This window comes from Helicoverpa armigera, chromosome 3 (genome assembly GCF_030705265.1).
Source record: "Helicoverpa armigera isolate CAAS_96S chromosome 3, ASM3070526v1, whole genome shotgun sequence".
Taxonomy (NCBI): domain Eukaryota; kingdom Metazoa; phylum Arthropoda; class Insecta; order Lepidoptera; family Noctuidae; genus Helicoverpa; species Helicoverpa armigera.
The window spans coordinates 2,651,455-2,674,239 of record NC_087122.1 but is presented as its reverse complement, the minus strand read 5'-3'; the positions used below and the strand labels follow the sequence as shown (position 1 = coordinate 2,674,239).

The 22,785-nt window shown below is 36.7% G+C and overlaps 1 protein-coding gene across 3 annotated transcripts in view; it reads left to right on the top strand.

The window, feature by feature from the left end:
- Nucleotides 1-22,785, top strand: part of LOC110383815 (protein bunched, class 2/F/G isoform) — a 136,003-nt gene that overhangs the window by 44,259 nt on the left and 68,959 nt on the right. For 2 of the 3 annotated variants that reach the window (XM_021344724.3, XM_049836291.2), the window contains one exon: nucleotides 17,273-17,407. The exons of the other annotated variant lie outside the window; for it this stretch is intronic. In XM_021344724.3, the coding sequence (XP_021200399.2) occupies nucleotides 17,273-17,407 (135 nt within the window). The remainder of the gene's footprint in view (nucleotides 1-17,272; nucleotides 17,408-22,785) is intronic. 3 annotated transcript variants of the gene reach the window in all.

Genomic DNA, 22,785 nt, shown 5'->3' with positions numbered 1-22,785 from the left:
GTGTAAACAAACAATTTGAATACAACTCCCGAGAGAATAGTGAAAGTAAATTGAATTCGCATCGGATCGTTACAACTGACAATCTTGTTTTCTCTTTGTTCTTTTATTTTGTTTATCTGCGACTCATTCAAGTCTAGGTCATCGTTGAACCCCTCTTGGGTTTTAAATATTGAGAGCAGCAAGCTACGTGGAGATAAAAGGTACTCCTGCACCTAAATACCGACCGGCGCAGTTCGCCAGCACTGTCCCATTTTTCCAACACAACAAACACAAACCTACTAAACAGAACGTAAGCCATAATAATACCTGTTTTCCATAACACGCGGCTAGTAACACTTTACATAACAAATTGCAATACACTTAGTACGAAGCCCGCTGTCCACCGTGCAATTGTCGTGATTTACATCGCCTGGACTGCGAGTCCATTGCGTCGTCTCTATGAATTTATGGCCACGTCGCTCTTTTGATAGATTGCTTGAAGTTTATGTACTGTGTTTGATAAGTGATACTTGAATGTAGGAGCGGTTTTTAGGTTTCAGTGTGACATAGATGTTTTTTGTTTTGTAATTATTAGGTGATTGATTGATGGGTCTGGTAGTCTTCGTAACTTACAAAGGTTGAGTTGGGTAAAAATAATAATTTGCTCATCATTACTATGAGTTTATGATTGCGCAGAGAAAGTATCAGCTGTCTGTCTAAAGTAATTACTTCAATTATTTGTTTATTTTTTACTACCAAATATACTTACCTACTGAATGTTTATCCAGTTACGGAATCTTAAATTACCTAAATGCCTTTCTCTTTTTTCCCGCTCCTTTTATGCAACAAACGTCATTTGCAGATAAGAGTAATTTGTTACGTTACGATAAACCCAATTGACAGAACATAGGAAATTACTTGACTGCTAGAAGTACAATATGTAACGAGATCAAAAAGTATAAAATCGATTTTATGTTTTGCATAATCTAATTCGCGATTTCTTAACAGTAAAGAATCAGTTAAGATTTTATAGATAATGACACCTTTTAATGTTCTTATTATGTGCTTCATATTCTTCATTAATTTAATTAATGTCTGGTCCTTTAATAGCACTTTAGGTCGTAAACTTCAAACAAAGAGCTGAGCCCACTGTCTATTACGTAAAGCTAAAAGCATCTTTGATCCTCTATTTAGTAAAGCCTGCACTCAAGCATAGTTATTTCAACACAATATAAAATTACTTACAACATGATAGATTTATGTCCAGGTAATCGCGCACAATCTAATTACGGACAATATGAAACATGAAAATAAATCTTCCATTAATGACGATACTGTGACGTCCAGTCATAGAAGACTCGCTTTGTATGAAAATTGCACATAATAAACGTTGTATTTGATTTAATGGGGACCGGTATTGGTCATAGAATGTCGATCGCTAACCTGACTTAGAACAATTCTTGGTTACACAGAGCTGTGTCCTTTCAACTGTGTGTCATAATCGGCCTATTCCATCCGCTAGGATAATTCCGGGTTATTTATGACGAGTTTACAAATACATTGATATATTGTTTGACAGAAAATTACGCGGAAGCAAACAGAACAGTGATTTTCAGACACAACACAGAGAAGTATTGTAAACTTTGACGTTGATCATTCTCAATGTACGAAGGCCATCTTTTGAGATTCATGTTTATGTTAGGCAATATAAATCCGTGATCTTACAAACTAAGAAATACAAAACAAAGGGTGTTCTACTCTTACCGTGGACCACGTAGAGTTTAATAATATCATATTATTATTTATGGTCGCCTATTAATACCATGATATACTATGACAGAAGAGCTATTAGGAAGTGACTTGAAACGACGCAGTTCTGCTCCAAAACGATTTAATTAAACTCTTCTCCGGTCAGATGATTGAGGAAACTATGAGAGCTACGAGCTAAGATGTGGATTCCAGAGTTGCTATTTCCATCGACTATATTCAATAGCTAAAATAGCTTGGAATTAAAAAAGTATGCTATGTCCCAAGATATTGTGACTTTCAAGTTGTAAGCTGCATACAATGATAGAAGCATAGATGACGACGCAAAGTGAAATGCGTAATGGCGCCCAACAAATAAAGACGCCTAGCCCAGCTATAAGGAAAAGCATTCTCATACCCATCTTGCAGACTTCCTCGAAACCATGTAACGTTGTTGTAATCTTTTTCAAACACTTCTCGTACTGTCATACGAGATAAAATTTATATATCATCGCCGTTACCTCTCGTGATGCCCTACATACCTGAAAAAACATCCGGCACCATGACTCATCGGTTGCAGCCTACGGGGGTAACAGCTTAATTTAAATTATACTAGCTGTTGCCCGCAACTTCGTCTGCGTGGGCAATATAGAATCGTCAAAATACTACTTATCCCGTAGGTGCATTCTTTCACGTGACAGTATAATTAGGATTAGCACTTAGCAGTCGCATAGATTCAATGATCAAGGTTGTGTTGTGGATGTGACCATTTATCTAAACAAAAGAAGTAAAGTTTGTGACGTTGTGAATATCTCTGGATCTAGTCAGCCAATCTGGAAAATTATTACGTATAGTGCGTAAGTAATTTTCACAGGAAACAGCTATAATCTATGTCTATATGCTTTGAATCTGACAAAGCTGTCATTTGTACATTTTCTGCAGCTGCTGTGACTAATCAGAAGCCAGAAAGTCTGTCAGTCTTACCATGGATAATGTCTTGTAATGTGACTGGATTGAAGAGATCAGATAGGTAGTCGCTCCAAGCAAAATATTGGTACTCGAACAGATTCGGCGACTGGAAGCCAACACCAACATAGTTGGGGAATAGCTGGATGGATGATGAAATGAGTCATCATCATCAGCAGGCGCATAGGGTAGGATAGTTTCACTTACTCACTATGGTAAGGCTGACCCCACATTAGGCGTGCGCGATCCTCGGGCGTACGAGTAGCGTGGGCGTCGCGAGCGCGCTGCGTGAACATCGCGTTTTGCTGCCCTGCGGCATGTGTGAAGAGTGCAAGCGACGCGCTCGAGGCGAGGCGAGGCGAGGCGAGGCGTGGTGGCCTAAGCCGGGACTCCACCGAAATGTTCGCATTAGTTCACGAATAGGCAAAATGTACGTATCTGAGAGAGTCCACTTCATGTGTTCGTACTTGAAACCTGCAGTTTTGCCAAGATTTTCAAAATGTACGCTCGCAATTTGTCATTTCTTGGTGGAGCCAGCAAATCAAAAGAAACATAAGTGTTGTATACTGTGCATCACTACCGCACACTGGGAAAATTTCGCTCTTGCGGAGGACGTTTATATACCATATTTTGTGTCACACGTAAACAGGACGACAGTAAGTATCCACCGAAACACTTTCAAAGATCTGATGAACGAACAAATCAGACCTGACTTGGTCACCTGGGGTCAATCAGAGCTCTATGAAGCGATAATACGCTTTGGCTCCTACTGTTATTGTGGTTTCTGAAAAGTTATTCACCTCATTCAACGATGAATGTAATTCTGATGGTACTATTAAGAACACTTGCTTAGCGCAGAAGCTGACGTTGGCAGGTCAACTCTTGTGACTTCTCGAATAGGATACCATTGGTTTTTGTGCAATGCACACCTGCAATGCATTCTGGATTAGGATAGGATATAGGTGGATAGGATTTGCAACAGAGAACAATTCTGTCTTTGTAATTGAATATCAAACGTAGTTTTATATAAAAGGTGTTTTTTTAGACTTGGCTCGGGTCTAACTGAGACTGTTCGTAATCGTGAACAGTGTATTAATTGCGATCGGAAGTTGAAAGTAAGCATGTCTCTGGTATGCGACGCGTATTTTGTACGTTTTCAGACGCGATAAGGCAGCTCCCATTTCTTATCTGCACTTTGTATCTGGGCTGGTTTTTAAAGCTACAGAAGCCTACATTATCTCACGCTTAGCAGCGCTTGCGAGAGATAGATCCTGATTTCTTCTAGGATTAAGTTTTCATATTTTGCATCAGAAAAAATAATACTACTCACTCAAAGTAATTTGTTTAAGGCCACCACATTAGTGGAAGATAAGCTAAACTATGTTTATGAAAAAATCCTGATATGAACTCCATCTGTAACTTTAAATTATAATTAATTGTTCCACTAAAGTCATCATTTTTGACATAATGTTCAAAAAATAATTTAGATGGCACCGTTTTAAATTTGGTTGAGAACTATTAATTTTCTTTTCATCAAGGTAATAATCATCATAATCATCATAATTATAGTTGGATTTTGATGTGGCACGGCAAACTGACAAACACTATTGAAATGTCTATCGAAAAATTACACTACGTGTTAAAATATGGTGAATTACGGAAAATACACAACTCCATCTATTGAAATAATAGTATATAAAGAATGTAAATGGTAATTCATTGTTATTTACCACCTCGCTTCTTGATGTATTTTATTTACCACAGATGGAGCTACTTTAACCTGTACTGTTTTGTCAAACAGATTGCGTGTGGTAATATTTTACATCTTGAATTCACTAAATTAATCATATCTTTTGATAGAGTGAACCGATTTCGATGAAACAAAGCCTAAGTAATACCCCAAGTTACGTAGAACTTTTGTATATAAGCATTGTCTGCATTAAATTCGTAGATTTTACGTGAATCCCGAACAAACAATCACTTTCTACAGATTTATTATATGTATAGATAACACCATATTTGATACAAGTAGGTATAATGACTTATGACAACCTCGTTTGGCTGGCCAGTCTAACAATTTGTTGAACGAAAAATCCCCACAGTAATTGCGAGCCGAGACATATAATCAAATGTCCAGTTACTCAAATAAATCCTATGTAATTTAAACTGGAGTTCATTAAAATAAAAAGATGAAAGTCAAGTAGCTTTAAGGACACTAAAGCTTTAGCCTCCTGACCTCTCTTTTGATGAATGATAAACTTGTTATGCGTGTGACACTCTGTTAAGAGTTTGAACCATAATTTGATCTAACCCAATCGGTTTATTTTTTCAACCCTGTAGGCTGGGTACTCTAAGGTCAATGCGAACGACGGAATGATCTCATCGGGTTCATTTCAACCGGTGACGTCAGCCCCTGAAGTAAACAAGTTGGGCTTGGTAATTTTTTAATCTTTTGTTTTGATGCCTGTTTGCACCACAGTGTGCGTGTTAGATTAACTGATCCGCCGACGTGAGGATTTATGGGATCGTATTTTATTTAATAGTTTACAGCACAAACAACTTACCTGGCCTTACGTCATCACTTGTTTATTTTGCCGGCCAAGTGGCCAGCTGATGGGCGCCGATACCGGCCGAATTTGTATAGTCCTATTAACAAACCGGATTCTTGGAGAACCAAAATAAACGTTTATTAGGAAGAGGTATAATTCTATAACCAAATAGTAGCACTAACCCGTACTAAACAGTATTAAATCAATAGACCAACTTCTTAGCGACATAATCTCAACATTATCTTTAAACCTGACTTGTTAATTTTCGCATAACAGTATTAGTGGCATGTTAAACAACTTAACCGTTGTGTCGGCAACGTTTTGCAAGCGTCCGTGAAATTTGACGATCGCTAAACATTTTATTTTTATGCTCATTCCGCATTGCACTCCACGTGGATTGGTAAAGTTTCCGACGTAACAATAAAACTGTATTGCACGCAATAAACATGATTATGTCTTAACGGATCTCCTTTCATATCGCTATGACCCAACAGACCGACATCCCCAATTCGCGAATTGCTAATATTTAATTGTTAGCATGAATTCGTAATCCGCTCAAGGCTGAACATGGTTACCCATAATCGGTCGAAAAGATAATTGCGGTTTCATAACAAATGTTGGACCAACAGAACTGCTAATTGCATTAGCATTTTTGTATGCAAATCAGATGATTTTAAGTGAGGTTTGTGTAACCAATACCATGCTCGTTTGAGGATGAATGATGGGCAAACAAGACGAGAGCGGAGTCAGCAAATATTGAAATTATTCAAGTGTGGCGCCAGTATAAGCATGACGTCGTATATTTCGTTATATCGATATGCTCTGCACATCCGTAGCATTTTGTAATTTGTTTTCTTTATCATCATTATAACAGATCAGAAACCCTGCTATAAATACCCCAACCGTATTAAAATTATCCCAAATTATTTCTAAAACAACATCAAACAATTAAGACAGGCCCAACTCCCTTCATCTGATCATTACCGCACCGTTGACAACGCTCAAGTTATTTTAGGGCCAGGGCGCGATCTGTGATCATGGAAAGACATGCTCGAGTGCGCCGATTGACGTTTACACAAGCATACGAAACTATTTCTGGGCTCAGTTTACAGGCATCAGCAGGTTCATTGGCAGGTCCATTGAACCTTTGTAACTGGGGAAGACACTGACTTACATGACGATAACGAGGAAATCTAAAATTTACTTACTTCATTCTAGAAGTTTACATTAGTGCATTAGCACTAAATACATAGATGTGTTCTCCGAACTGCACAATCATGATGATGGAAATAAGCTTATTGGCTAACTTGGTTATCGCACTTATTTCTGCAATAGGTACTGAAATATTCGTGATACCGCGGTCGACAATGATTCACTCAGGATGTGCCTTATCGCTCTGGGAAAATTTAAACAGGGCTATGTGGAAGTAATGTACGTTAATACCGTTTTGTATAAATTCAACATACTTATCATCATTTTATGCTAATGACTGTTTTCCTTTTGTTATCTGCAGCTTATTATGGCTACATAGCACAATCAGCAAGCATTTAACTAAAACGTTCTTAATAGAACACACCTTTGTACTTAGTACAGTAATGATAAGTCTTGCAACCAAACACAACAAAGGGTTCAACGACCTGCATTCAAAATACGAAGTCAAATTCGAACAAAATACGCGCATACAAAAAATGATTCATAGAGATAATTTCTCATAATCATGGCGGCATACAAACATTAATTTGCAACATCATTATCTTGGTCGTTGAACCGCTAATAGCTTCGGTTACTATGAGACCCCATAACGTCACATCAATCATGCGTTTGGCACCCGGAAGCCTCTAGAAAGTTCGATGCACGGCCTTTGCGTGTGACCTTGGTGTCAAATTACAACCCACCCCAACAAAAGATACGTATAAATATAACATTTTATTATTTTCCCTGTTCTCTCTTGTATGGTCGAGGATTTACGTTTCACGTGCCGTGACCACTGTTGTAAACAACAACGAAGTTATTCATAAAATATGTTATTATATTTTGTAAATATTTTAGTTTGTTTATGAACTTTATTACGTAGGTGGACAGGTTGATTGTAAATAGCTCCATTACTAATTGATTAATCCTATTTCTCTCTTTTCAACGCATCTAATATTTAAAATATAAAGTAATTACATGTTCAATATGAACACAGCCTTTCTAACGTGGCCACCCCCAGGCCACGTCATCATCGGTCACTACCCTCGCCCGGCTTCACCCTCCGTGATTGTTCAAGGTTCACCGCGCGACCTTCACTGCTCGTCAGGGTGTCAACTTACTAATGTCATTAGAGTCATGTTACTGCATAAGCACGGCCCGATGCTCTCAGCACTATTTTTAAACTACGTACTTTCCCTTTTTCGGTTTGTTTTCCTGTATTTTTTTTTATATTAGAAGCATTTCATTCAAGTCTTCTATTTTCATTGGAAAACGTTTCATATATCCTTTTGTCTCAACAAATGCATTCAGAGTTGCAACTGGCTTCATAAACAAAGATTTCGCGCATCGCATTTGTGCGATCGTTTTTTAAATCAACATCTGTTTTTAGTCATGTTGACATTATAAAACTAGTATATCATGAATTCGTGCAACTATTTGTTGTCCTCTGCATTTGTCTGTCACGTCTCTGAGATCTCGTAACACTCGATTCGTCATTCGTCTAATTCTGTTATTCGTGGGTGGTAGCCGGCAATCTTTACGATCGCCACGAGATTCAATTAAACCACTTTATATATTGTTGTATTAGTTGTTATATGCGTCACATCTAAATATAACGTTAACTTCAAAATAGTTTGTCTTCGAAATGCTGTGAACACAAATCTGTCACTCAAATGTTAAGCGGCTTGTTTTCGTACATTGAATTTATCAACTTTGTTTGCAGCATTAACACCCTCTTAAACATTGACTGTTATATTTCCATAATATTTTCACGCCAGTATATGTGTATTGGACTCGAGACAAATTGCGCTCTTAAATGTACGTAGCGAGTTTTATGTGACAATTTCAGCGCATGTGAGTGCTTTTATAAATCTGGAACCATTTCCGAGTGGAAAACTACTGCTGTCATAAGATTAAGGATTTAAATTTCTCACGTCTGTGTGTTGCGGTATTCTGCATTATTTGAAATTATTCCAAGGCTGACCTGATTCACTTTGAGCTGGCGTACTAGTAGGTAATTCAAATGCCACAAAGAACGAGTTCTTTTTTATTTTCAGTTTTGGTCCATCTATTTAAAAACTTTCTTTTTCGTTAATAAAATTATTTAGCTACTGAATAAAATATTGTTGTTGCACCAACACTATTCGTCCGTTCCACTCGACTAAGTTATCAACGAAATGTTTGACTGTCATAAAGTTTCGTTTGTCGGGGTGTGTTTTGATGTAGGTATGGCCAGGACAGTCTAGACTTGCGAGTCAATAACGACGATTCGACCTTCGGACACTAACCTTTCTTTTGGTCGTTTTTGCAGCAACACTCTTGTTGCTATTGCAAAACAAAACTGACACAAGATGATGAAAGTAGAACCGGACTTGTAAATTCATCAAAAGCTCTGAGTTTCATAAATAAATGATATTCTCTATAAAATGTTTCTTGTGAAAATGACATTTATTCTGAGACCACTAATTAAACCTTTTATGCATTCGTCTCATAGTGCCCCGCTGGTAATAAAAACTAATGGATATAAGTTGTTCTTAATATAGTAATGCAAGAAACTAACGCATAGTTGTGAAATCACACTTTTAGATTTTACACCGCTAATAAATCGTGGTGTAACCCGCGATTGTAATAGATTTTATAGCTCACCTCTGCTTATTTCAAAGAAGCAAACATGCTTAATTTATTCTTTGTATACGTCTTGTTGGTAAATAGATTTAACTGAGATGACTTGTGTTTATACACACGTGTTTTGGCAGTAAGCGTTCCAACCTGTGGGACCTTGCACACGGAAGCATACCTTTGTAACGATCGCGACAGGGTATAAGGTCAGCCTTCCGCAGTTTGTTGCACCGAACTCCGGTCAAGGCGAGCTCGGCGCCAGCACGGAGCCGCCACTAAAAATACAACATCGAACAAACACATAATTTAGGAGAATCTGCAAAGTGTCCGGATGCAGCTACTTCAAAAGGTGAACCGTAGAACTCTCAGAGGACACGTGTTTCAAGATTAGCAACCGGAGATAGTAAAGCTGCTTCGTATAAACTAGAACCAGTTTTAGAACCGTTACGTTTCATTCACCACTTGAGTCTATAACTGATAACAAAATAAACTCTTCGTTGAAGACGGTGAAACTTGTTGGAAATAGAATCATGCAGACGAAATGACAGACACAGATTGAGAGCGGAGAACGCCGGTGACGCAACATTGTAGCATTTTGGTGTCAAAATATATTACACACGTTATGTGGCATTTACCCAAATTTAATTTTCTATGACATTTAATACGCCATGTCATCCACAATAATCTTTGATATAAATGTATCTGTTTTTGAGTTGGCATCACGGAAATATCTTACTGTTTATTTTCGTTTCAGGGTTTTTATTTGCTTGCAAGGCTGAGCTATTGAATTATTTTCAGTTAAAAGATTTATTTTAACCATGACATTCTTAACAGTTCCAATTCTGTTTAGTTCTCAAGTTTTTTTAGGATTTTAAAAAGAAAACATTTAATTCTTTCCGTCAGACGCTTCGTTTATGAAACGTGTAGGCTTGAATATTTTGACGGTAAAGTTTTCAAACAGAAACAATATCTTGAGAGCCAAGATACACAATGTATACGTACTGAAAATAATACTTCATCTGTTAAATATGTCGCGTGAAAGATTCTATAAAACACGGAAATGGTTGACAGCCATGTAAACAAGTTTTTATTATACCTATTGGAACTTATCAGCTGTTACGTTCTGGGTTAATGCATTGTCGTTAAAATATATTATTTTCTATACTCACATTAATTAATCATAATGTTCTTACTCTAACATTGGCTCGTTTGCGGCAGCTTTTATCTGTTTTGCGGTCACGAACCACAATACCTAGGTACCCCATTATTGTGTTTGTAATTTATTCAAATGGTAACTCTTTCTCAGAATAAGGGTTATAGTAAGCGTGATTCCGAAATAGAGGACAATTGTTCTCTACTATTTATCACAATTCATGGTCCATTGCTTCAACAATGAGCTCACGTCAGAGTAAATCACACGAAATGAACTTTATGCTTATCAGTTTAAAGTATAATTTGTTTTGTTGCGGATTAGTGTTCTGCGGCTGATTGTGTCTCGTTGTTATCGTGTCGTATCGAGTGGCGCACGCGCCACAAACGACCGCTTGTATGATTTACAACGTGCTCCACTGAAAGGTACCATTGTTGGCTTAACAGCTTCGACGGCGATTACACAATCGCGTCGTTTGACGCCTGTCGAAGGTTATCTCTGGCTGTTCCCCGCGCCGCTCTCATGTTGACCGATGTTTGTAATGTTAGTGCGCCTTGTTGCTGCTATTTCACGTTTCTGATCTTTTTGTTATTATTACTGCCATTGACCGATTACCGTGGAATTGCTGCCCTTTGCCAGTCTACTTTGAAAATGAATTCGTGCTCTCAAAACTATTTCCATATTGACCAACATCCAAGAATTGTTGACTTAACGTTAATGACACACAGCCGCCAGCTGAAAACTAATTAAAAGCTTTTAATTGTAGCTGTGTAGAAATTATCGCATAAATTAACTATTATACGGTCGTAAAACCGAGTCGTAATATCTCCGTGAATGTTTGCAATAACACCTATGTAGTAAACAGAACAACAAACTAACTGGCAACAGATCCGGTCGTTCCAATTAGCGTTAATCAATTACACGGTCTCGAAGATAACTAACTGCCATGAGCTGGATGTGGTGAATCACCAATTTTGGTGATCTGCCAAACAGTTGGCACCGTGGATTCCGATGCTACATAGGAATTTGTGTTTTTATTAATATCGGGATTAATGTACCGCGATTGCGCAGTTTGTGTTTTCTATTTAAACTGTTGCGAAAATAGTGTTGACAGTTAGAGCTTGTTTACTTATATTTAGTGACTATTGCGTCGTATTCACTCTAGTCGGTCGTCTCGTTGCATAAGAATAGTGGAAAATATAAAAGTTTTTCTTTAACGTGTCTTGTTTAAAATGGTGGCTGTTCTTTACTTTAATACTGATTTCTTTTTAAATATTCAGTGATTTAAACTCGTAGAATTGGTTATACGCAGGTTTTAAAATCCTATACTTACAAAATAATAACCAGTATTCCCCTCAATTTAAGTTCTGCTGTTAAAATGCAGCTATCATGCGGTAACCATTACAACGCAAGCTGCATAGACTCTCATGCAGCTGTTTCTAGTAAAATTGTGATTCAGTTTCACCGCATGCAGTTTGCAGCTGGATTGCAGCCCATACACCAATTTAAGATAGGATTGACCTATTTTAAAACGATAACCTCAAAACGACAAAGTTTTACCTTAACATAACTAACATTTAATACGTACTGCGCAAATAGTAAACATTATAATTAACAAATTTCCGTAAAACACCGATAAAACATTAATTATTTGATAGCCGATGTCAATAACATAAATGCCCTATTAATATTAAACGTTATTAGCACTTAGAGTTTAAATGCAGGCGATATATTGCCCACATAAATAAGGGTTGTGCTTCACAGTAATGGGTTCTCAAGAAAAAGAGTAAAAAACTCTAAAGTTCATAGAAAACTTGCCGTGCCGACATGTGAGTCGGTCATTTGTTCATGACTCACTGCTTCGTACCTGCGCTATCTAAGGTAATTTGTGTCACATTGCGCATGCAGAAAGCCATAATGCTTACCCAGTAATTATAGATAAAGATGAAAAAGTGAATGGTGCAATCGTTACTGTAATACTCGTTAAGTAGTAGGACGGTTTGAAATTATGACTGCGTACAGACGTTTCTCTGGGCTTAGCTAAGCAGTTTAGAAATAACTTAAATATTCTGTATCTATATCCCATGTATTTAAGGTAGAAGAAATAACAGTAATGGACCAGGCATTCAAGAAGATGATAGGCTTATTTAGATGCTTTTTCAAAGCAGCCCTTTCTCAGTACTCAAAATTGGGGAATTTTGATTAATATTTGTACTAAATTTCCAGATGCACAGTGAAAAGGAAACGGGAACAAAGCCGGGAATATCCCAACATCCCTGTCGTGCTGACTCATATTAACATCTGTGTTGCAACGGACAATTTTCCTTATCCCCAATTTGTTGGTACAATCATTGGGTGAGCCCAGTTGCTCAACGCAGAAATTCTAGAATGTATTTTATTATTATTTCTAGAATTTGAGCGACTGGCGTGTGAGTTGTGAACTGTTTCTATTTTTTTTATTTTAAACTAAATGTTTCAATGAATGCCGACCCCAAAATGATTAGGAAAAAGAGCTCAGAGGATGATGAAACTAAATGTTTCATATCTTTAATTCCAAACTAACTTTGACCAATAAAGTTTCCAAGTTTCATACTGTACGTTCTAATGCCATTCCAATCGATTTCTATTTAATTAGACGTCGAGAAAGAAAATTGTCTATTATATCACAGTACGTACGTACTTCGTTACGACTCATTATAAGCTCTGATACAATCGTTATTTGTAACCTTAGAGCCGGCCTTGGCGCCAGCAAATAGTGAAATGCATCGACATGATGCAATGTCTTGCTACGAACAAATATACTCATATCTATAACACTACATAACTCTTATAAACAATGTATTCTATTCACTGACTATTTATTTGGACACAAGCCCTTGTTTAAAGGTCATCCTGTCTACAATACACGCGTTTGAAAATACTTAGAAAATATTTTAAATGTTGTTTACGTTTCACGATAGTCCTTGAAATATCTGTGAAATCGACGCTATCAATCCCATTATAATTTGCATGCATGGTAATGCCGAGGTCACATGCATGCACAACATTGACCAAAGCGATAAAAACATAACCACGTTATGCGGTCAGACTAATTACTCCTATTATGATTCTTTAAACCCACTTAGTATCGTGACATCATTTCTGATTTACTCACTATATCTGTGACAATATCATATTATTTCTATTGGAAATGTTACACTGACCTACATACCCAACATTACGCGAAAGGCCTGACATAGCCAAGAAGATTGTAAAGTAGATAATAGATAGTATCGTCAGGTAATATGGTATCCAAATACCCCTTCCGAAGCTTGTTAAAATTATGAAAATTTTCACATCTTTGGCAACTGGGTTCTTCAGTACTCATGAAACCAGAACTACCATATCACTATGGTATAAACAAACGATTAAAATATTTAGGACAGTCTTAGAATTTTACTGAATACACCTTCGTGCATCGGCTATTCATTTCCAAATGCACTGAGGTACAGTTTGAAACAAAGAACTTGCAGTAAACACATTTAGGCCTCTATTATAAATATGGAATGAGACCCCGTTGCATGCGACTTACTGGCGACATATAATTACTCTGATCTATAGTCAGTACAAAGCTATTTCTCGATAAGAGAATCTCTTGAAGTTAACGCAGATTTTTACAAGACCCAACATAGTTGGCAAAGACCAGGCAGATGATAATGACACGCTAGTAGATGACATTTATAGCGAGATGATCACAACATACACAACATCAAATCTAACAACATTAAATCAAAGTAAATTTCATTTAATTTGTTTTATTATTTATTGACGTTGTAAATGCTTGACATAAATCTACACAAAAGCAAGACGAATACGATGTAAGCTTCACGATTACTATTACAAATATTGCATAATCATGAACTACTCAAGGCGTAAGGTATCAAATGCATCTTTGCAATTCAAATTGTGTAACTTGATTTAATGATATTTCTATCCTTGAAATAACCTCAAGCTATTTTTAACAACAGTTAGACACTGTTCATAAAAAATATGAATTATTTTATATTTAAATTGCCGATTATGAATCTTGTTTATTCCAAGTCTTTTTTGCATGATTAATGCAAATACACACACAAGTATAGTTTTTTTAACTGTCAGACATTTGGTAAGGATCGTAATGTTCGAACATTATAATTTGCTTATTCGCAATTGACGTCAGAAACGCAATCAAAAGATCATTTTAATTTTCAACGGGGTATTTATTTTACAATCGTCATTCGATATGATTTGTTTAGTTAGGTATTCAAACAACATACAAATGGATACTTCTATTCTTGTTGGCAGCCTCTTAGATAAAATGCACTTTTTGTGTTCTCATACATAAATGTTGCGGTGACATTTGAAAGTATTTCTACATACACGTGGGTTCTAGTCTAGAATAAATTGTTTATCTAGAATAGTTTGTAGCTGCAGCACAAATTGAACATCTGTTTAAAATGTCCTTGCATACATTGAAAGCTGAATGCTGCTGTTGAATATACCGCGTCTGCATAACACAAAATAGCTCTTGTGTTGATGTGCAAATTGACTGCATCAAAATTTAAATTACAAATTATTCTAGCTTTGCAAACTTCTATGAATGTTCTTATTGCTGTAATAATATCGCCTTTTTGTACATAACTAAACAATCATCTTGTTGTGTATGGAAGTCAAACCGTATCATAAATCGTCACTAAATAGGCAATAGAGCGTACACCCATTTATGGAAATCATAAAGTTTTCCCAAATTGTAACATCCAATTTTTAGACGCAATCGCCTGAAACAGCCGAGTTATTTACACGCGACTTCCTTGTTCCTTTGAATAGGTACGATGACGTTACACATGTTTGTATCATGAAACTCCAAAGTATGGCGCAATAGAGACTGCAACTTGTCGAAATCTATTCGAGGAAATTTACTATGCCAACATATTACAATACAGTAGCCGTCTCTTCAACATATCCGCTCGTAGATTTGTTTACACGTTGAGCACCACTAAGAAGTGGCGGCTACTCTAAATACAAAGGCGTCTGTTTTCCGCAGATGTTAACAAAAACAATTGCCGATTAATCCAAACTTCCGCCAAATGTGACCTGGGACCTGGAGCCATGATGTCCGACCTTCACATTTTATGGTCATGTAAAAATTACAATTCGCGGATATAAAAGCTGTTAAAATGCGAAGGTGTTTCAAGACAATTTTATTATAACGCACTGTCAGCGGAAACGGCATAAATTGTCTCGTTTGTAATATTTTAGTGTTAATTTCATTTATAATGAGTGTAAGTGACGCAGTAAAATGACTTCCTTATTGTTTAATGAAAATAATTTCCTTTAATAAGTAAATTATTACAAGTAACAGTTTCAAGAAATAAACATAAACTTAAAAGCTACAAAAACAAAATCTTCTTAATTTTATTTTAATGCGACAAAGAAAGTAAGTAAGATAAAACCAACCAGTCTGGAATACTTCAGACCGTAACAATTTTATTTTCTTTCGCAAAATTACGTATGTAAACTGCGCAAACCATTACTCAAACTATGTTTGGTCAAAGATAAGGATCTTCGCTAGCATTAAATAAACTACATTGGCGGCTTTCATTGAAATACTGATTAAGTTCCAAGCTCGATAACATCTAGCCGCATTCTCTTTACAGTTCCAATCCGCGGTAATTTAAACTCTTTTTCCCAGAATTTGCTTATATCGCACACCAGTCTTGGAAGGTTATTTAATTGTAAACACCACCGTCGGTCCCATCATGCGAACCAGTCGTTATCGTCTTTGTAATACTTATTTTCCGCACTCTACATTTCGCACTAACTACTTTTGCAAAAATATTAGTTGGAGTAAAATAATGATGTTCTACATATGTCTAACTTATATTATTCCTCGTATTCTGGAAAAAGTAGTCAATAATATGAATGCATTTTCACGTTAAAATATTTGTCGTCAATGTTTGTTGCCAACTGAATTTGTGAAAATCCACACATTTCACAGAACCAATCAATTATTGTAGTCCTCAATACTAATATGGGTTCAGCCATTTACTGTAATTACAAGTGATTTCAGTTCGTTATGTTCATATTATTGTAACAAAGCGCAACCTTGACGACGGCGACGCCTCGGCTGCTTTGTCTGACGGCTGAGTCTTACGCATGCCACCCATTCATACTCTAGATGCGTTTCGTGCGACATAATTCTACAGTGTTGACGCGACCAGCTCAACTAATTGCCTGTTCTCGCCCACTCCTAGCTACGTGAGTGATTCTTCGGCGGTCTCGTCTAGAAGCGTGTCTTCCTCAACTCCATGATTGGCATCACAATCGTTATTTCTATTATTCACTTCGACCGCTATTTAAGTCGACTGATTTATTTCATTGTTACATCGCTAACAGTCTAGACAAGTCTTTGTTCTCTTAGTGACGTTACTTTAATTAATTTCGATTGCAACAGATGGACGATGTCCAACTAATATTGCATCTGACACGTTTGTTCCTTTTAACTTGATGGATGGGTCCTCTTCTGAATGAGTTTTATTTGTATGATAATATTGTCACCGGCAATGTCTATAACAGATTGCGTGCGGAATGCTTGCTTGCCAATAAATACCTTTATTATGACTGACACTCCCGTTGCCTTGCCACTAACTAAACATCACTGCTTATATGTATCTTCACCCCGCTGAGAATGTTCTGCTTCGCTCGGCTGTTCGTAGTCTTTAACAAAGTTTACAAACACCCTAGTGTTCGAGACATCGAATCTCTAATAACTTGGCGGGATATCATCTGTGTAGGTCCTATGGATTTAACATGAATTAGTTTCCAAATACTCATAATCTTAGAATAGTAACATTGATAGTAAATATCAATCCTAGTAAAAAAATAGCTTTGGCTTATCTGCTCCAAGGTTTCACTGAATGTTGTCTAACCTTAGTTTAGTATCACATGTTTCATGTTGTGTCTTTGCGTCGTGAAATATCGGAGAGAGGTTGGAGCAGCTAGGTCTTGGGGCGATCGACGATAGGGCTGTGGTGACGTGGTCATGTGTCGGCAGCATCAACGGGCTGGCGCTGGCGCTGGGCGGCAGCGGCGCAGGCAGCCCTGCGACGGCGAACGACTCTCGGGACCAGACGACGACGTCATCTCGCGCGCCCTCCCCGCCGCCAAACGAGAGGCAGCAACACTCCAGGTAGACGCGCTCCACGCTCGGAACGTTTGGCTTCTCTGGCTATGGCTGTTTTTGTTGCCATTGGAATACTAGCTTTGAAACCTGATTTAAAATACTAATGTCTGGTTAATATCATTTTGTCATTCAAGAGGCATTTGATATTTACGTTATCAGACCAAGATTTAATTCAAAGCTAGTGTTCCATTGATGAAACGTAAAGGTGTTGGTTTCGTTTCTGTATTTTAATTTTATGTGGGTCAAGGTCGTTTCCAAATTTTGTTGTTATTCTAGAACGCCATATAACGTTCCTAGTATGTGTGCATGCTTGCCTGCTGAGTGTTATTATTTTTTGGTGGTAGAGACCTTTGTGCTGTTTGTTTTGTATTACTCCGAGTGTTTGAACAGTGTATTTGTTTTGTATTGTTAGATAGTTTTTGTGTTCTGTTCAAAGGTCGACGAATTTCAGCGTCTTCAAACGTTTTACAGCAGTATTTCACATCTGACGTCTATAAAAATGTCTATTAAGTCTTTATTGCACATCGTGCTATCGACACCAGAAAATAAAAGAGTTATAAATAATTCAAAGAGGAAATTAAGTTTAATGATCGTTCTAAACTGTGCAATGTCAAAGTCAATACATATGTTTTCCTGTCGACAACGGATGACGTCAGGTCTAAATAAAACAATGATGGTCCTTGTTTTTGCCTGACTTTATACCTGAACAAGTTAAGGCTATTTAAATGAGGTTATTTTTAAAGTCGAACGTGATTGATGATACTGGTGATAATGATACCATACCAGCATTCAATACGAAATATCAATAAGCATTGGAATGAAAAAAGATTTGCAAACATTCCAACGCAGTATTATCTTAAACAAATACAAAGATATTGATTGAGGGGTTTTTGACAGCTTTCGAATGCAGATATTTGCACAAGGTAAGTCTTACTTTAAGGATGATGCAAAAATTTTATACTGGAAGGAGGTAAAGCATTATTTTATATTAAAAGGTATACTTACCATTAGAATTCTGTCTCAGCAAAGCTCAAATAAGATACTATCGACGAATCAAAAGGCACGTTTTGGCTGAGTCTGCTCTGAATCCTAATAAGCCAAACTTGTACCTTTCATGCATAATCTACAAGAGGTTTAGCAATTGATCAATATCGAAATTGTGAAGATAGTCTTCTAAAAGTAAAATTGCTCAGAAATAAAATTAAATCAATATGAAAGTTAATCCGACTTAATATAGTGCCGATCAACAATGTCCCATTGTAGTCTAGAAATTGTCTACATCGAATGCCAAAACTAGGAAGTAAAGAGCCAAATCTTGATATAGAGCAACGCCTGTTTGTGGGCGTGTCTTTGGCATTGTCACATGATACTTATCTAAAGTGACAATATGACTAGTCTGTCTAATACAAGAAAAATCTATAGCTTCAACTATTTTGACAGCCACGATAAGAATTGTAGGAGATGATACGTGGACTGCACATTATAGACAACATTGACACCGACTGTAGTAGGAGGAACTGAATTCCATTTCACTGTTGGATTAAAATTAAAATTGTTAGTACATGATTACGTAAGTTTTACTCTTGATGGAACATTTGCAGCGCAAATATTTAAAGGACTGGATAAACGCTGCAAATTATTAGTCTCAAAGCAGCAACTGTTGTAAATACGGGTAAATACAAGCACAGCGTATGCATGCTGATTACGCTGTTTTGCATATACAAAGCCAGATCATCAAGCAAACATTACGGGTTTTTGGAATAATAATTGGCCAGCCCTAATATCCAACCAAATTCGCAAGAGCATTTATATCCTTCATGTCATTAACTGCTAACGATGCGACGTTGAGTAATTACGTTAAATGTGCATGCCTCCCAAGGCATCTTCATCCCAAAAACTATACGTGTTGATCATCTTGTAATTTAAATCATAATTTCTGAGCTCTACGCCGGAGCTTACGTCATGCTCCCAGAATAGTGCGCGGTTGCTTTCAGTGTACTTATTGTAGATTTTTTGCTGGCAGGTTATTGACTTTAACATTTAGATGTCACGGCAAGGGTATAGAGGAACTCGTCACACCGCACAGAATGTTCGGCAACATTGCAAATCTGCAACATATTGAATTGCGAATAACGCTGCGACATAAACACTCGTAAAAACGTTTTATGTTCCGTTTTCATTTAGTCCACATGATATTGAATTTACTTCAAGTATTTCTGACTGAATAACTAAAACCATTGCAGGATGTGCATGGCTATCTTCAAATTAGTTTAAATAATGTTCCAGTAGCCAGAACATAAATATTTTGTAGTTAAAAGATACCTGTTTTTGAAACTGGCTAATGTGAAGGTCATCGCGGTTTATTTATAGTTAGAATATAAGTATAGTTAGATAGTGTGGGTATACCAAAACAAAACAAGTAGGTGCTGAGACCGAGGTGTGAATAATGTGAATATTTAAGATCACGAGCTTTGGCATTATAATAAATCGTTCGTAGTTTATTTTTAGCGAATGGTAAAACACACGCTAGGTATCTTTTTATTACTGTATTAAATATTATAATTTGACGTTTGTGGTTTCGTGTTGTCAGAAATAATGTCTTTATTATGATTTCTAAATGTTAACAATAAAACTTAGGTTATACAATCTCTTGCACCGACTAACACCCCTATATAGTAATTAGGTAACACTTTATTTCACTCTCCAAAGCCATAAACGTAAACTACTAAGATTTATATTCCTCTGACACCCATAATGCCACTTGAAACTACATTTAAAAGGTGTTAAAAGTAACTCGCGTTCAATTGGTAGATAAATATTTAAATAGTCGAAGTCCACTTTAAGACTGTGTAGGCGAACTACATTATGTATGTACATAAGACAATGTTTTTGTACTTGGCTTAGCAGCTGAGTAAAAAAACTCTTTGTATAACAACGTCCTTAGTTGCTCACTAATCTCTACTCATCAGTAGTCTTTTGATTCCAACAATGCAAATAAAGCAAATACTTCTTTAGAAAAAAATCTTTGGTCAGTCAGTCAGTTCTTTCTATCTGCATCAAGCATAGGAGTCAATAAACTGAATTGATGTTACACGTCAAAATAACACAAAAAAAAAACACATTTTGCAACGTGACTGCTGAATTTTAAATTGATGACCTCCTTTGATTACAGCTGAAATGCGTACAGATTAATTACAATAAAAAAGGCAAAATACTTTTTATAATGCTCCCAAAGCGTGTAAGAAACAAAGTGAGTACTTAATCAGAATCCAAGACACATAAGATTCTAAACTCGCAATAAAGTACCCGTAAATGTGTGCATAATCGTAACAATAAATTCACAAGTAATCTTCGAATTGCATTTTTTGCAAGAGCGTTTAAGCTCGTTGAGAAAAGTGAGCAATTATACGATTTTAAACTCGCACGGTCGCGTCTGGAGTGCCCTTAGCTGCACGCTTTAGTTAGTACATAAAAACTGTTTCACACCCAAGCTACTATTGGGTCGAAGAAGTTCAAAAAAGTCACGTTGTTTAGTCGAAGCTAGTCTTAACTATCGGTGATAATTTATAAAGTACGGATTATCTAGTCAAAGTCATAGCAAAGAATGAAAGAAAAAAATAATAATTCATGTTTCAAATTTTAGGCAACAAGGCCAATGAAACCAATAAAAATACAAAATTTGTGAATGTCTTATTTCAATAATACTTGGTTGCGTAAGATAATAAAATAAAGTCTCAAAAGAAAAGATGGAGTTTTATAAACATACAGAGTGACATTGGCGTGTCAAGGTGGCATTAATTTGACAAGGGCGCAATGGGCTTAAGAACTTCGTGAGTCAAAGGTCAGATAAGCTTAGGATAAACAATTGATAAATCGAATGGCATTTCGACTGTTGTCAACTGATTGTTAAGGTATTTCCATAAAGTAGAGGAATTCAAAATATCGAAAACAATGGCTTTAAATATTTGCTGCCAAAGTGTAAAAATCTTGTCTAGACAACAAATGTCTGAACAACAAAGCTATTTCATGACATCCTTTGTTGTCACGTGTATAAACACATTACTGGCACAATTAATTAAACATCAAGACCATATAAATTATAGTAATGCAATTAAAAATGCAGAAAAAATAATACTAACTCATTTGCCTTATAGGCGTGTTTGTAACACGTGCTCGTTACCGCATTTAAATGAGTCTTGCGTCACTACTATAAATATGCTAAACGTTAGTACTAAGTACAGGCACAGCTACATGTACGAGCTCCCATTGATTCCCCCCTTCAGCTATTTACACGCTCCACTTGCCTCCCTGCCAAAGGGTTCAGCTAATTAAATACCTGACCCAAGATTTTAATATCGTGCCATGTTACACAAATGAGAATATTATTTCATTCATAAAATTTCAGCGGTTTCCAAGGGGAGGCCCTTTAATTAAACACGATATGTTTGCCTGGGCTGCGTTTATTCAGCGAAGTTTATTTTATTCTTCGATTGCACGTAGGGATACTCAAGCTTATAAAATATCAGTCTTGCTATAAATAAAAATCTGGATTTATGTCGTTACGCAAAGGAATTCAGAATGAAGTCAAAGACATATAAAATCAGGATTTATCTTTAGAAGAACGATTATTTCAATAACTTTTTGTCTATTATAGAGACATTGCTAGCATGTACACATCCATCACTCTTATTGCCACCAAACCACTCTTTGCTGTTGCTGCAACCACCAGCGCTCCAAATTGACTCTTATGCCGTAGACACAACAGAAACATTTCTAATATCAATAATTGCAGACTTGTTAAGGCGACGGCCTAATTGCTGCGCAACTTTTGTAATTTGCTGTCTTGTACCCGTAAAGAGGCACTATGAGAGACCGTTATAATCTACCTAGCAACAACCAACCGGTAGAGAGTTCGATGTCCGAAAGAAATGTAGTGACCTCATAGATTCGCCATTCGCAATTCATCATTTTGTACAAGCTGGCTCACGCGGCGAAATTGTGCTATCTTTGGCAATATTACCTTTCTATTTAAGCCCGTTACGGCCGAGATGCGTGAGCGAATGTACTTTGAACGTCCATCATTAGAAGAATCGTGATGTATCAGGATTTGTGCAAATTAAAAGTACCAACCGATCCTGACTCCTTTCGTCAACATTATAAATCGATGGAACATGAAGAGCTCGTTTCTGATAAATCTCACTGGTAGGTGTCAAATATAAAACTACTCAAAACCCTTGTACAAATAAGATTATTTGCGGATTTAATAATAAATCGTAAAATTTGAAGTTTTCCATTGGGTATATGTCTAGTGAATCATTGAGGCACTAAAATAGACACGAGTGCAGGCGTGGCAAAACAATTGTTAAAACTTTCAAAAAGGATTG